The sequence below is a fragment of the Artemia sp. Qi Xiang Cuo genome, chromosome 8 (assembly GCF_049724085.1).
Source record: "Artemia sp. Qi Xiang Cuo chromosome 8, ASM4972408v1, whole genome shotgun sequence".
NCBI lineage: Eukaryota > Metazoa > Arthropoda > Branchiopoda > Anostraca > Artemiidae > Artemia > Artemia sp. Qi Xiang Cuo.
This window is the reverse complement of record NC_142801.1, coordinates 60,704,634-60,720,876: the sequence shown is the minus strand read 5'-3', so window position 1 is coordinate 60,720,876 and position 16,243 is coordinate 60,704,634. Positions and strand designations below refer to the sequence as shown.

The following is a 16,243-nucleotide window of genomic DNA, read 5'->3' as shown; positions in this document are numbered from 1 at the left end:
AAAAGGTTCACTATAAACAAAAGGTTCACAAAAGGGTGTATTCGGGGCGGAAATTAAAACTTAATCCAAAGTTCTTCAAAATTAATGCGAGTTAACAGCTAACCTGCAGCTATTTAGTAACTAATGCCTTATTATACATTGTAGTAATTATTAAATTAGGAGCAGTTTCAATGAGTAATGAATAAAATGTAAAAAAATATGAGTGTTGGTGCATTATTAATAACTAATTCTCATTAGATTGGTCATTTTTTTCCAGTTAGATGAGGATTGCGCAAAAGTCAATACACTAAGATACTGGGTTAACCGTATTCACAAAAAAATTTATTACAACGTCTAGTATAATATTAATTATTGATTATTCCAACAGTTAATTCGCTCTCACCTGGAACGAAAAGACATAATTTTTATTAAACTGTTTTATTAAATAAAATTTACTTTCTGTAAATTACTGGAACCTGGATTGCACCCTCAGAGAACCTGGCAGCAGGATATATCCCGTCAGTGGCAATACCAATCTGAGGTGATAAACAGAAGGAGGAAAAACACTTTTATCAACTAAGGTTGTCAAACTCGCTCTCTTGAAAGGCCAGTATTTCTTTTTAAACGCATTTGACAAGTCCAGATTACATAAAAAAAAATTACATGGAGGCTTGCAACTGATCTGGAATAGATGGCGTAATACATTTTTACGCTACTCTACATTTTTATAAATAAAAATATTCTACTCTTCTACTCTACTCTACGCATGTGTCATATCTTTGAATTAATAGCCGTATTATTATTATAGTGCTCCCAAAGAGAAACTGAAATTTAGTTCTTTTCACTTGATTAGAATTTAATACAGAAGAACTAATCAAATATTTGTATGCTTTTTACTGGGTCAAAAATTGACCAAAAAATACAAAAGGGGGTAAAAATAATGGCTATCTTTCTGATATAAACTTAAGAAGTAGTATAATCGGCTTATGAAAAGTAAATGATGGAATCAAGCAGCTTTTAACTGAAATTAAATTAAAAAAAAACTAGTTTTTTAACAGAAAGTAAGAAGCGACATTAAAACTTAGAACGAACAGAAATTATTTCGTATGTAAATGGGTATGTCCCCTCCTCAACGCCTCGCTCTTTACACTAAGCTTTTTATCGTTTTAAAAAGTAGAGCCGTAACAAAGAGTCAAACTTAAGCGTAAAAAGCGAGGCGTTCAGGAGGGGACAGCCCCTTTCATATACGGAATAATTTCTGTTCGTTTTAAGTTTTAGTGTCGCTCCTTACTTTCAGTAGAAAAAAAACTTGTTTTGTTTTTTTATTCAATTGCTGAACGTTTTTCAACTAAAGAAGGTTCGAATTTGACTCACCGTACATGAAAAATGAAAAAAAAAATTGCATATTAATCTTGGCAGATTTATTTCGGATATGAGGGGTTGCCCCCTCCTCAATATTTTGCCCTTTGCGCTAAAGCCGTTAGCACTTTTAGAAAGCCTTCCTATTCTAATTAAATGGCTCCCGTGTTTCAACTTTAGTAAACAGTCAAACTTCAGCGTAAAGAGTAAGGTATTGAGGAGGGGGCAACCCTTCATATACGGAATAATTTCTGTTCGTTTTTTCAAATATTGCCGAAGCAAATCTGGTTCACCCTCTATGAAATATACCCCTCCCCCTCATGGAAAACTCCTCCGGGGAACTTTCATCCAACTCAAAGTGCAGCCCCCCCCCGTCAAATTCTCTCCATAAAGTTCCATACTCGCTGAGAATCCCCCCTACCTGTAAAAATGCTTGTGGACGATTCACCCTGAAAAATTCTCCTTACAATTCTTTCATTTGAATAAGACTTTAATCTCTAATCGGTTTCTCGATTACTTCAAAATGCACCCTTCTGTGGAAATTATATCCCAGAAAACAAAACATGCAGAAAAAAGCCCCTGGATAATTCCCCCAGAACATCTTCACATAAAAAATTTGGCAAAGAGAATGTAAGACAAGTAAAAAGAATTTCTTATAGTAATTCTGTCAATCCCCCCCCCCCAGTGCAACATTTCCCCTGGAATATTCACTCCCCAGAAATTTCCCTCCCCAAGGAAGATTCTCTCCATATAAATACAACCTAAGCAACCTCCCTCCCCACCCCCCCCCCCCAAAAAAGGCAGCATACATACCAATAAATATAAAAATATGTAAACAATGGGCAAAGTTCAAAACATGCAGCCCTTCCCCCGGGGACTGTGGGGGGGGGGTCCTTCTACACCTAAAGACATAGTTATAAGATTTTTCGACTATGCTGAACAAAATGGCTATCTCAAAGTTTTGATCCGGTGACTTTGGGAAGAAATAAGCGTGGGAGGGGGCCTAGTTGGTACCTCCAATCTTTGGTAGTAGGGACCTCCAATGAGTAGGGACCTCCAATCTTTGGTCACTTAAAAGGGGCATTAGAACTTTTAATTTCCGTTCGAATGAGCCCTCTTGTGATATTACAGTACCACTGGGTCGATACGATTACCCCTGGGAAGAAAAAAAAAAAAAAAAATAAACACTCATCCGTGATCTTTCTTCTGGCAAAAAGTACATAATTCCACATTTCTGCAGATCGGAGCTTGAAACCTCTATAGTAGGGTACTCTGATACGTTAAATCTGATGTTGTGAGTTTCATTAGGATTCTATGACTTTTAGGCGGTGTTTCCCCTTTTTTGAAAATAAGGCAAATATTCTCAGGCTCGTAACTTTTGGTGGGTGAGACTAAACCTGATGAAACTTATATACTTGAAATCAGCATAAAATTCGATTCTTTTGACCTATCTATTGGTATCAAAATTCCGCTTTTTAGAGTTTCGGTTACTATTGAGCCGGGTCGCTCTTACTTACAGTTCGTTACCGCGAACTGTTTGAAATATAGGACAATAGTCTGTCGTTTTCCCACTTTCAGAAATCACGTACACCAAGTGGCGCGTGCCTAGCATGGCGGACGTGTGCCATACTTTGCAAAGTGTGGCAGAAACTTGCATGACGAAATTATGTTGAACACGTGGCGTTTTGAGATGTACAGCAGATGGCGCAAAGTGTGACCCCACCTCGGATATTTCTGTAAATATTATGTAGCAGACTACAAAATTCCATTTTTTCAGTATGTTTGATAACAACAGAAAACTGATGAACGATAGCGAACATTGTTGTTTTATTTCATGTTTGTAAATTGTAGAGCTGGAAACGCATGGAAAGCCATTGATGATGGTCCCTGAATGGTCAAGACTTTAGTAAAATTTCCCCCTTCCAGCCTCATAATATATATTTCTTAAATCTCCCTCTAACTGAAATTAGAGACCCAACAACCCGGAAAAACTGTCAAAATGAAGTTTGACAGTTGGATAAGGGTGAGTTAATAACGATTATGTCATTACTAGTCTTAAACCTACCAACCCGGGATTGTATTTAATCTTCTATTTGTATTCAATCTGTATGCAGCGATTGTTTAATTAATTAGCCGCCTTGTAAGTCAACTGAACCTTGCAGGTTGACAGAACAGACCTATTAAACTTTGAGAGTGATCTAACATTTGCAGGTATGAAGAACAATCCAGATAGGTCAAGATTTTGTGAAAATTCGCCATCCCCCACCCCCCTTACCCTTCAAGCATTTTTTTTAATTTTCTCAGACAACAACCGGAAAAAAAATTCAAAGTGAAGTTTGACAAGGATAAGTAAATATCAATCAAGTCATAACTATTCTTAGGCGTTCGGTGAGTTGATAACGATCATGTCATAACTAGTCTTAAAACCTACCAACCCAGGTTAATGTTGCATTGTATTTGATCCCCTATGTGTATTCAATTCGTTTGTAGCAACTGTTTAATTAACTAGCCGTCTTGCAGGTCAACTGAACATCACAGGCTAATAAAACAGATCAGTTGAACTTAGAGACTGATCTGTGCAAAATATGCAACTACAAATATTGTCATTTTCGACTGGATTTTTAGAAATGCATTGTTTTTCCTTTGTACACTTCGCGGGCACCAATTCACGAATTGACTAAGTAAAAAAATTAAATAAATGGAAATACGACTAAATCCAGAAAAATTAAACAATTTTTCTTGCAGGGGGGGGGGGGGAATTTCATTTCCGCTGGGGGGAAATTTTCGGCTGGGTTCGGGGATTTTCAATTGTTGGGTGAGAATGCGGTCGCTTTACCGAGCGAAGCTTGGTCCCCTGGTACTCTATCTTTAAGTGACTTGAGCCTAACTCCGGCGGGTAGTAAAAATAAGTCCATTTTGTCGTTTAATCTTTACGTTTTAAGGTAACTTAAAACGACTGTATATAATACAGTCGCTTTGCCTAAAATTTTAGTTTTTTCATCGCTTCTCCCGTTTTTTTAGAATTAGTAATATTACGCATGTAAAAACAACATTTTTAAATTTTACTAAGTTCCTTTGCCACTTTTCTAAATCTGAATCAAATGCTTTTTTAATGAATAAATATAAAATAAAAAATCCTGTTGATGTTTTGGAGAAAAAGCAAAAGAATTTTTTATCCAAATTAAATGTTTTTTCTCATAATTTATATAGAGCTGCACACGAAGCTTAATTTACTTTATTTGATTTAATTTTTGAATGAAGTGTTAATTTGTGAAGTGTTAATTTATTATCTATTGAATGAAGTGTTAATTTGTGTGGTAATTTTGATTGAAGGCCTTTGCGTATTTGTTGTTATATAGTTTAAAATAATTTTATGGCCTGTTGATTAGCGGTTATTATTTTTATTTATTTCTTTTTTACTCTTCATATTCGGAGGAAATAAAAAGTTTGAATTGAATTGAATAGATCAGTTACAAAACGTAAGTTACAAAATGATCAGTTACAAAATAGCCTCCCTCCTCATCAATCCGCAACTTTCCTACCAATTGCTACGGCCAGTACAAATTAGCGTAAATTGGCAAAAAATACACATTCCAATATTAAAAGAGCAAGAAGTAACAACTTTTCTGTCGACTTCTTTAACAGGTAAAGAGTAAAATAAAAATACAAAATTGACAACTTGTGGATTTTGGTAATTATTTTTCTTAGACGTCAACTTGAATTGCCACTTCGATCGATTTCTCAAGCTCTTTTACTCTAACCTTCAAGAAATGAGTGTTAAAAGAAGGAAAAAGCGAGAGATAAAAGAAAACAACAGGAAAACAGATTAATCAAACTCTTCGGGGATAGATTATGTCTTTATATATAAGAGACTTGTGCTTAACTCGTGCATGTCGTAAAATCAAGTCTACCTTGTCATCTGATCTATACGTTTCCAGGGAACTCTGTGACATCTAATTATGCTGTTTGGAAACAGGTTTCATCAAAAAGGACAATTAGACCATCATAGATCAGTTACAGAATGTATTTACTTTCTGGTCAAACAACACACTGCCCTCTTATGTTCTTTTTCTTATTATTTTCTCTTAGTATTTTTACTTGATAGAAGCTGTTAACAGAAAATAACAAAAATAATTTGAAATAACGGAAGAATTTCTAACAAAAAATGAAGCAAAAGCTTCTGCGAAAGCTTTCCGAGACAGCCTACTAGGTAGATATAAGATGTAGGCTTAAAATGATGGCACATATACCAGAGTACAGGAAATGGGAAGGGGAAATTCTCATAATATTGGTCCTGAGAATCCCCAATGGAAATACGAAAACTTTTGAAACAAAATACACTTTTTTTTCTTCAAGACGCTCCCTCGCAAAGAATTAATTGATTTTTGGAAAAATTACTTCCAAACTCATAGATTTAAGACAGTTTTTCCAGGTAATAGCTATCTCTTCCAGATGATAGCTAAGCGCTACGGTGCCGGGTGTTGTGCCAACCATCAGCTCTGAGAAGAGTACCAAGGTAGATAAACCGGTTGCCTTTTGAACTAGCTGGTCATCAATGGTTGTGTAGAGATGAGTTGCTTTTCTAGAAAGTAAATCAACATTCTTTTGGTTTTCTCTGCGTTAATTGGCATGTTCAAAGTTTTTTCACTTAGCTGAGACAATTTATCGCGTTTTGGAGTTTAACAGCGGGTTTAGACAGATGAACAATGTCGACAACATAGAAAAATTTGTCTAACATACGCAGTCCCAATGCAACCGAAATAGAAAGCCAAACCCAGACAATTGCGTCGAATTCCATTGGTTATTTGTCTGCCGGTCGTGCTGAATTTACCCAACTGGCCCTGCGTTCAACATAGTTTATTTGATCGATTATTTATTGTCACCGACAGCCAATGAGAAACATTATGTTTGTAGAGAGAATGTTTTTCATTTTATGTCAGTAATGGAAATGAATTGCATTGAACGCACTAAGCTGCAATGAGCGCAGGGTAGAACAAAAATGAAGATTGATATCAACGTAGTGAAGCTAGCTGTAGTGAGTGACATTACCACAAGCAGTGCAATCGCGCTGCCTAAGTAAAGAACGATGTTGGCACAATGTATTATTATTTTTTTTCTTTAGAGCGGGGCACTTCGTATCGAAGGAGTTGTAGCAGAAACTTCAGAAAGGGCTCATTCAATTGGAAATTGAAGTGACTTGTGCCCTTTTTAATAGTCGAAAGTGATTGGAAGGCAACTAACAAACACATCCAATCAAAATTTTGAGATACCATTTTGTTCAGCGTAGTTGATTTCCAGATAGAAATTATGTTTTTGAGGAGGACACTCCCCTACAGCCCTCAGGGCAAGGGTTGTAAGTTATGCCCAGAGGGCATATAAGATTTTTATAGAAAAGGTTGTCGTAGACTCTTCAAAAAATGCTCGTCAAATTGGAAATTCAAATCGCTAGTCTCCTTTTTAATAGTCTAAAGTGATTATTGGGCACCTAGCCCCCCTCTCACGCCCCCCTTTTCTCCCCTCACATCCAATCAAAATTTTGAGATAGCCATATTGTTTAACGTAGTTGATAGTTCTGGAAATTAGGTCTTTAAGGATGACAAATTCCCCCTCCCCCCCAGGGCCCTCAGGGCAAGGGTTTTAAATTATGCCCTGGGGGCATATAAGGTTTTAATAGAAAGCGTTGCCGTAGAAACTTCAAAAGGGGCTCATTTGATTGGAAATCGAAATGGCTATTGCCATTTTTGATAGACGAAAGTGATGGGAAGGCAACTAACACCCCTTCCACGCCCCACCATTTATCCAAACACATCCAATCAAAACTTTGACATAACCGTTTTGTTCAAAGTAGTTGAAAGATCCGGAAATGATACCTTTGAGGATGACACTCCCTCACAGCCCTCAGGGTAAGGGTTGTAAGTTATACCCTGGGGGCGTATAAGGTTTTTACCGAAAGCTTTGTCTTAAAAACTTGAAAAAGGGCTCATTCAATTGGAAATTCAAAGGGCTAGTGCCCTTTTTAATAGTCGAAAGTGATTTGAGGGCAATTAATCCCCCTCTCACGCCCAGCTTTTCCCCAAACACATCAAATCAAAATTTTTAGATAGCCATTTTGTTCAACGGAGTTAAAAATTAGGTCTTTGAGGATGATAACCCCCTCAGAGCCCTCGGGCAAGGGTTGTAAGTTATGCCCAAGGGGCATATAAGGTTTTTATAGACAGTGATGTTGTAGAAACTTCAAAAAGGGCTCATTCGATTGGAAATTAGAAGGGCTTGTGCCCTCTTTAATAGTCGAAAGTGGTTGGAGGATAAATAATACCCCTCTCACACTCCCCATGTTCCCTAAGACATCCAATCAAAATTTTGAGAGAGAGATTTTGTTCGACGTAGTTAAAAAGTCCGGAAATTATGTTTTTGAGGATGACAACCCCCTAACAGCCCTCAGGGCAAGGGTTGTAAGTTATGCCCTGGGGCATGTAAGGTTATTATAGAAAGCGTTGTTGTAAAAACTTCAAAAACGGTTCATTCGATTGGACATTGAAAGGGCTACTGCCCTTTTTAATAGTCGAAAGTGATTGGAGGGCAACTAACCCCCCTCTCACGCCCACCATTTCCCCAAACACAACCCCATCAAAATTTTGAGATAGCAATTTTCTTCAACATAATTGAAAGTTCTGGAAATTAGGTCTTTGAGGATGATAACCCCCTCACAGCCCTAAAGGGCAAGTGTTTTAATTTATGCTCTGGGGGCATTTCGGCTGTCCTCCGACAAAACCTAGTATGAACATCTGACGAAGTTCCGAGAAAAACGCAAAAACGTTGTTTTGCTCTGCGCATTTTTGCCGTCTTTATTTAAATAATGAAGTGATGATGCTCTTTGTATGGTGCTGCTGATTGTTTTCACTGATAAAGTGTAATTTGTCAGATACTAGATTTTGGCGTAAATGTCGATTTCTACTAGGTACATGCTGGGTATGGCACGAAAACAATGGTGAGCTCCTGTGTAGATACTAGGTACTATCAATGAAACTAAGCATCGGAGAATAATTTTGTTTGCACCATTGGATTCCTCGTGGTCTTATTAGGCGGGATCCATTCTTAACTAAAATTCAAATTTTTTTGTAGATACTAGGTTTTGTCAGAGGACAGCCGATTTAAGGTGTTTATAGAAAGCGTTGTCGTAGAAACTCAAAAAGGGCTCATTCGATTGGAATTTGAAAGGGCAAGTGCTCTTTTTAATAGTCGAAAGTGATTGAAAGGCTTGACATTTTTATAGTAAAGATCGATGTGGGTTCAATGTATTTTTTTTAGACCAGGGCACTTCGTTTCGAAGGAGTTGTCGTAGGAACTTCGAAAAAGGCTCATTCGATTGAAAATAGAAAGGGCTAATGCCCTATTTAATATTCAAAATGATTGGAGGGCGTCTAGTCCCTCTCCCACGCCCGCTCTCCCATTTGCCGATTATGTTTAAAAACTAAATGTTGCCTTAAGATTAAATCAAAATACACTGTGTTAATGCTAACTCCCAATAAGGCATCTCAGTAGTATCCCAAGAACGACTGAGGGTATTATGTTCAAACTTTCGGGGCTACTCTGCTCTTAAGATTTAACCAAATCAAAATAGCGTAAGTGTATCCAAGCTATCAAAGAAAGTAAACAGATTTTTTTGAGAATGGTAACAAGTTTTCTATTTCAGGTCAACTAGAGGAGGACAGAAACTAAATTAAACAATACTATTTGTGTCGAGATTTTTAAAAGGGTGTATGTTGTTAAAAATTGCTGAAATTTTTTCTCCAGCATACAAATAGCAAACCAAACTATAGAGTCTTAGAAAAAACACAAAGATTTAAAGTATTATTTTCTTTTTCCCTGAAAAGACTATGTCAATATAAAACGAACAGAAATTAATTAATAAAAACTTTTTCCACTCTTGCTCATTTTTGATTTAATGGAGTTCTTAACTTTTCTTTGAAAAACTTATTTTGTGGAAAAAGTTTTTTAATTAATTTGATAAAAGAAGGTTTATGATAAGTCTTCTAAACTTGGATTCTCCAAAACTAGTTCATTGATGATACAAGGGGAAAATGAAGACTGCTGCCCGACCCATATTTTGACGTAATAACATATTTGAGTAAATGACCCATATTTTGACGTGATAATATATTTGAGTAAATCCATTCAATCAAAAATGAAAACTGTAGCAAATCAAAAGAGTCTCTAAATATCAAGCTTGACCAGGTCTGAGGCAAAACACTGACGTTGATCATAACTGAAGTTCGAGTTTGACCATAACAAGTCAACTTTGGTCGGGTTTGACCACATGGTCAAGCTTGGCCATAACTAAAGCAGATCAACGTTAAGGAAAACGCCCGAGCGTAATATGTTTTCTTAATATCCAACAAACATTTTCTTAGTTCCCAAGAACCGATAAAACAATAATGTCTGGGTATTTCGTGACCGTACTAAATGTGATTTAGTCGTTTCATAATGATTTAGAACTTAGGGGTTAATATATCATTAGTTCCTCCAAATAATGGAATGCCAAATGCATCAACTAATCCCTTTCTATGGACGCTTTAAAAACTCTGAAAAATAAGGCAATAAATTAGCCAAAGAAAAACCTCTGCAGTAGACTGGTTGCGCGGCAATGATGTCTTTACTGCTGCTTAGCAGAGCAAATCACTAAAAGAAGACTATATATCTTAATTTTTGGTAGATTTGAACAGATAGGCTTCTTTTTGAGCTCAGCTCCCTGTTGGCTTTGTTGAACTATTTGTGTTTGTTTATTTTGTGTGAAATTTATGTGTTAAATAAATCTTATCTTATCTATACAAGCTGTTTATTTTATATTGACAATGGTAAATAGCTAAGAAATTTCTCGAGCTTTGCTCAATTCCAGGGAAAAATTTAATCATATATAATTAGGGGCGCTCAGATATCCTTTCCACAATGGTGGGAGGGGAATTTCAAACTGTAGTTTTGCAGTTTTTTTTTGTGCTCCATTCGAAATAAACACAGAAAAAACAGCAAAAGAATTCTAGGCTAAACTACATTTGCTTTCATAGGCCTGAGCTTAATATCTGAAAACAAAAGGATTTAGCTGAGAATCTTTTTTGACAAATTGTCTATTGGTATCTTTTATGAAAACAAACATGATTCATCAGGATTTCGCTTAGATAGGCCTGTGATTTGGTGATATGGGCAAGTCCACAAGGGTGATTTTAGGGGTACAAGCATCCCTCAGAATGTTGAAAGTTGCATTAATCACAGGGGTGAGGGGGCGAATAATACCAATTGGAGAAGCTCAAGTTCCGCGGGTGCCCCTCCTAAACATTAATTCTATATCCACTCTTGGCCTGTGCTTAATAACTGAAAAAGGATGGATTTAAAGGAAAATCTTTTTTTAAGAACGTATTGTTTACAGGTAGGCTACTGTTTGAAAAAAAAAGTTTCATAAGGGGTGTTGATACCCCCTTCAAGGAATCCATTACACTCCCTGTCGTCAAAATTTAAAATACTAAGCTGTTGAAAGCAGTGTATATTTACGAGCATTGTATATTTAGATTCTGCATAAAAAATGACGTAGATTTTTTATTTTAATAATTTTATTTAATAAATTTTTAATTTTATTTAAATTTATTTAATAATAATAATAATGTAGAATTTTATTTTAATTTTTTATTTTTTTTTTCTAAATACTTTCATCAAAAGCTACAGGCAGTTGAAATTTATAAGCGGGTTTGACAGTTCAGAAAGTTTAGTAGAGCTTTCAAGTATTTGCAACTTTTTACTAGAGTACTTTTAAAAATAGTTGTTCAGAACTCGTTTGATTTTGATGAAAGGCATTTTGCGTTTCATTTTTTAAACGCACTAGTAATCTATTTATTACCCACAAAACACTACAATAAATATTAGAAGATGGAGTAAAACAGAAATTAAATACACACAAAAAATAAAAAATAAAAAAACATACAACAAACATTTTAACAATAAAAAAAATTTAACAAGACGATTATGAGGAGGAAGTCGATCAAGAGAATGAAAAGTTATCCGACCTAAGAACTTCCTGTGCAGCTTTTCCAACTTTGATGTTATGTCAGGCACATTATATTTATTAATTTGAATCCGGTTACGTGTCCAAGGAAGAAGAAAAAAAAAAAGAAACTTACAACACCTGAAATAACTAAATCACTTTTTCTCAGGATAGGGAAAATTCAAAATTCTATTTATCCCTTTATCGGATTTCTTAAATTACACCATTGGCTATCTTTTTTAGTCAATAATGTTAATAGCCTAACGAAAATATTGTAAAAACGCAACTTACACTCAGAACTGTTTCAGATTTGACTGGTCGTGCCTCTTGAGCAGCAACAGGGGTTATTTTTCTAAATATCTGAGTAGGTGCTGCACTTCTTAGACCCGCGATAAAATGGCCTAAACTGCTACTGGCAGACGCCAGAAACGGACAACAGATTTCCAAAACTTCTTCTGTTACATATGGAAGATAATCCAAAGCTGTTGAAGACCTAGCTTCTTCAGGTAGGTGAATCTGAACCGGAAGTTCTATATTAGGCTGGTCCTGGAGCCAGCCAACGAGGAGCCGTATTAACATGGTTCCATTGGGATTCCTAAAATTGAAAAAAACACAGCGTTACGATTTGGAGTTCGCATTTGTGCAAACATATAAAATATTTTGAGTTTCGACAGGAGCAGTCCCGAATTCTTTCCATGTATACATGTTTAGGCCCTAGTATCAGCCATTAATAATTTTTTTTTCTCGCCCCTTTACAGTATAGGCCTACACCCTGAGGGTAAGCATACTACGGGTTGAGAACCTCTTCGGATTGATCTGATTGGTCAAACTGGCGATGACTTGCTCAAAACTTTAAAACTTCCATAGACTGCAGTAAACCTTGACAAAAAGGAACAATACAAGGTACATATTCGGGAATTTAAGCTACGACAGTTCGAGTCAAGGGTAGATCGCTCAGAGATCAACTTCAACAAGTCCTGGAGAAAACAGCGGAGTAGATTTCAGAACAAATTCATTGTTAGTATTGCTTTAAATGTAATATTTTTTTTTTAATGTAGATAAAAATTGTATTTGTCAAAATCTTGCTGGGGGAGATAATAGTGGTTTTTTCTACCTTTTTCAATGAAAAACAAAATGAACTTTTCAACTCCCGAGGGGGGAGGGGCGATTCGACACCCTATCAGTTAAACAATGTTGCTGTTCGTCTGTTTTCTGCAAGCAAAGTATCCATTTTGTACTTCAACGACGCTACGCCGAGCCCGACTTCCCACTTTGGTCTCACGTAGCTTTTAAATTCTATTAGTCGTCTACTGGAGATGGTTCTCTTAATGGTTCCAACAGTTTGGGAGGGATTAGCAATGACTTCTCTTTAAACATCATAAAGAGCTGTCTAAGGGCTTATTTTAAAGGTAATTACTACATCTACATGTTTCTGTAATTAACAAAAAGCAAAATTTAAAATGAAATCATTTTTATGACATAAAACTGAATCGTCGTAACAAGATGAGCTATCGCTGCAACTAGGCAGTATTTCATGACGTTCGTCTTCGGTGGATTTACCCTTTGTAATTGGCAAATCCTCTTGACAGGGAGGGTAGCTTCAATAACGTCTCAGTGGCCTAACGTATTTCAAACAGATAAATTAAATGCTACTATTCTTCCAAAAAAGATTCATTATCCAAATTAAGGGAGTAATAATTACCAGTTTCCCGTATCGTCTCCTTAAAGGCCGGAAACGGCATTCCACCTTACAAGGAGGAAAATGCGTTTTCCTCCTCGTTTTGCACTACTATATAAGAGCTTGACTGTGATCTTGCAGTTAAGTCCGAGACTTAACTGCATCAATTGACCAAAACGCTATTGACTGACGGTAGCTGAACAACAACTTAGATAGGCCTTATGGACAATTTTGAATCGTTGACGAATGGAACACAACAGGAAGTATTTCCAAAATGTACTAATCATGTGGTAGAGGTAATATCAAGGGTTTTTCGATGTTACCTTGATTATGGAGAATGTTCTGAACTTCGTTTTAGTCTTGACTTATATTTAGCTTTCAAAAAAAGAGGGTTGATGGACAAAAAAGAGCTCATTGTAGTTTCTTTGTAGTAGAAATTACTCTTAAGGATTATTTTTGTCGCTCCTCAAAAGAATAAAAATAAAAAAATCACATTTTGAAAGCAAAATTCTTTTGTCATTTCATTAGCACTAAACCTTACTTTAAGGAATACTCCATCAATAAAAAAAAAGGGAGTTAATCAAGTTCTATAAGAAAAAAAAAAGTAAAAATCAAAAATATAACAAAAATTAACATGGTCACATCTTCTTTTGAAAGGCCTTAAAGTTTGCAAACCCAGGTTCACACTAATCTGTACACGCACTACAACCCTTCTTATTGTACATGTATTTAGGTACTTCTACCATGAATAAATTTTCTAACTTTTCTAATTTTATAGTTTCTTAATTTCTGCCATATTTCAGCAAACAAATATTTAACTGAATATTTTTGCTATTTATAAATTGCTTGCAGATATTTTGCTAAGTTTGACCTCGGAAAAACAATGTTTGCTTAAAGAAAAACAATCCAAATATTAAAAGTTTGTTGACTTCGTTGATATGAGATAAGCTCAAAACAATGTTTAAACGGGAACTTTCAAGAGAACTAAAATCTTGAACTAAAGTCCTTGAAACCCTCTAGGGATAGAAAACTTTTCCCCCTGAAATAACAATTCTCAGAAATTACACCGTATTTAGAATTAAAAAGGTATCTGAATTTCCTGGGCACCATTTTGACTAAGGCCGTGATACACATAGTAGAGACAATTGGAAAATCAGATTCATTGCTGGTGTTAATTAAGTAAATAAATGAATAAATCAAATAAAAATCTTCATGAACAGAAAAGTGGCATTAAAACACAAGACAAACGAGAACTTTTAAAAATAAAATAAAACCTTAAAAATAAGCTCTTGAAAATCTTGTGATAGAAAATCTTTCATCCAGAAATAAAAATTTTGAGAAATCACATGTTACTTGAAATTGCAAAAAAAAGAAAAGAAGGGAGAAACGAGGACAATAACAGCTAGAGAAAAAAAAAACAGAAGAAAAAATCATGCAAACATTTCGGCTGAGGCCTCCGCTCAAACGTATTCAATGCAGAAAAATAATAATGAAAAAAGCAGATAAAAATCCAAAGGATAATTTTTTGTTTTGTCATGATTAGCCAGCATGGTCTCAGAAATCATTTAATAGAAATTGAAAACGTATCTAAATTTTTAGGGGACAGATTCGACTAAAGCCGTAAAGCAAAGAGAGCAGACAATTAAAGAAGCAGATCCATTCCTGCATTTGATCTAAAAAAAATTATATGAAACCTAGACGTGGCCTTAAACCATAAAACGAAAAGAAATTAAAATGAACTGTTTCTCTATATCTATTCGTTTTATGATTTTATGGCAAATTACCGTATTTACCGTAATTTCAATTGTACCGTAATTGTATCGTAATTACGGTAAATTACCGTCTTTATGGTTTTATGTCTTACCGTCGTTTTATGGTTTTACGGTAAATTACCGTATTTACCGTAATTTCAATTGTACCGTAATTGTACCGTAATTACGGTAAATTACCGTCTTTATGGTTTTATGTCTTACCGTCGTTTTATGGTTTTACGGTAAATTACCGTATTTACCGTAATTTCAATTGTACCGTAATTGTACCGTAATTACGGTAAATCACCGTCTTTACGATAAATTAAACTTGCACTTTATTGAAAAAAATTAACTTCTTTTAATGCACACTCTTTATCAAGATGCTTCAAGAATGACCGTACCTGTTTAGCGTATCTGCTTTAAACATATAAGGGTCCCAAGGGCAGGCAGGGATTTCAGTAAAAACTGAAAACGGCAATATTTTCAGTTTTTTTTTAAACAATATGTAAATACAATGCTATCAATTACCAACAAGCTATATAATAATAATTTTATGTCTGCCCGCAAAAGCACAAAAGAAATCCCGAGTGAACAATAAAGAAAAGGCAGAAAAAGGTAAACATTAACAAACTCAAAATATCACTTCACAATATGAACTACGTAAATGACAACCAAGTTAGCAAAAGTACCTCATATCTCCTACCTCCCGAGTACCAAATATCTCCCAAGTATCTAGTTACTAAAAGTACCAAGGACATCAAAATCAAAACATTTTTGTCCCTGGACCCGCCTTAGATCTATTCATATCTGAAAACCAAGATTTTTTAAGAGTTTTCCTTTGGTTGTTTCTAAGTTATGAAGTTTTTATGGCATTTGACAACACTTTTCGCCCGTAAAAATTCAAACAATAAAAATCTGCTGATTTCCAAAGACAAAAAAAAAGCTATACCTTCTTAAGCTGTTCCTTGTCATATGTTTTTGAGCTTGTTTTTGTTGATTTTTCACTCGTGTTTCTTTTTTTAAAGAAAAAAAAATGATTTAAAAATGGGGGTTTTAAAGGCCAAACGAAAATACTAAAGAAACACACAAAGCGAATATTTTGAGAGGAAACCCACTTCTCTTCTTCAGTGCGAACAAAATAATATAAACAAGGAAAATACCGAAGAAAAAAACAAAAAACAAACGCGGAAAGTCAGCGAAACCAATTAAAAACTAATGAAAAATCCACCCAGAAAATTAAAAGACAAATAAAACTCAATAAAAGACAAAACTACAAGAATTAAAATCAAATACGTAACAACCATAAAATGAGTCATTTGCCAATATCCGCAATTTGCACAAAATCCAAAAATTCAGAAAAATTCTGTTCGTTAGAATCGGCCAACGAACAACTCGTTTTTCTTTGGCAATTTCCTTGTTTCTATTATTTTGTCCGCGCTGAAGAAG

General features: G+C 35.3%; 1 protein-coding gene across 1 annotated transcript in view; it reads right to left on the bottom strand.

Moving 5' to 3' along the window:
- dlt (codanin-1 like protein dlt) overlaps positions 1-16,243 on the bottom strand; it is a 281,789-nt gene that overhangs the window by 116,021 nt on the left and 149,525 nt on the right. Inside the window, exon 6 of the mRNA XM_089093645.1 lies at positions 11,660-11,963. Within this exon, the coding sequence (XP_088949771.1) occupies positions 11,660-11,963 (304 nt within the window). The remainder of the gene's footprint in view (positions 1-11,659; positions 11,964-16,243) is intronic.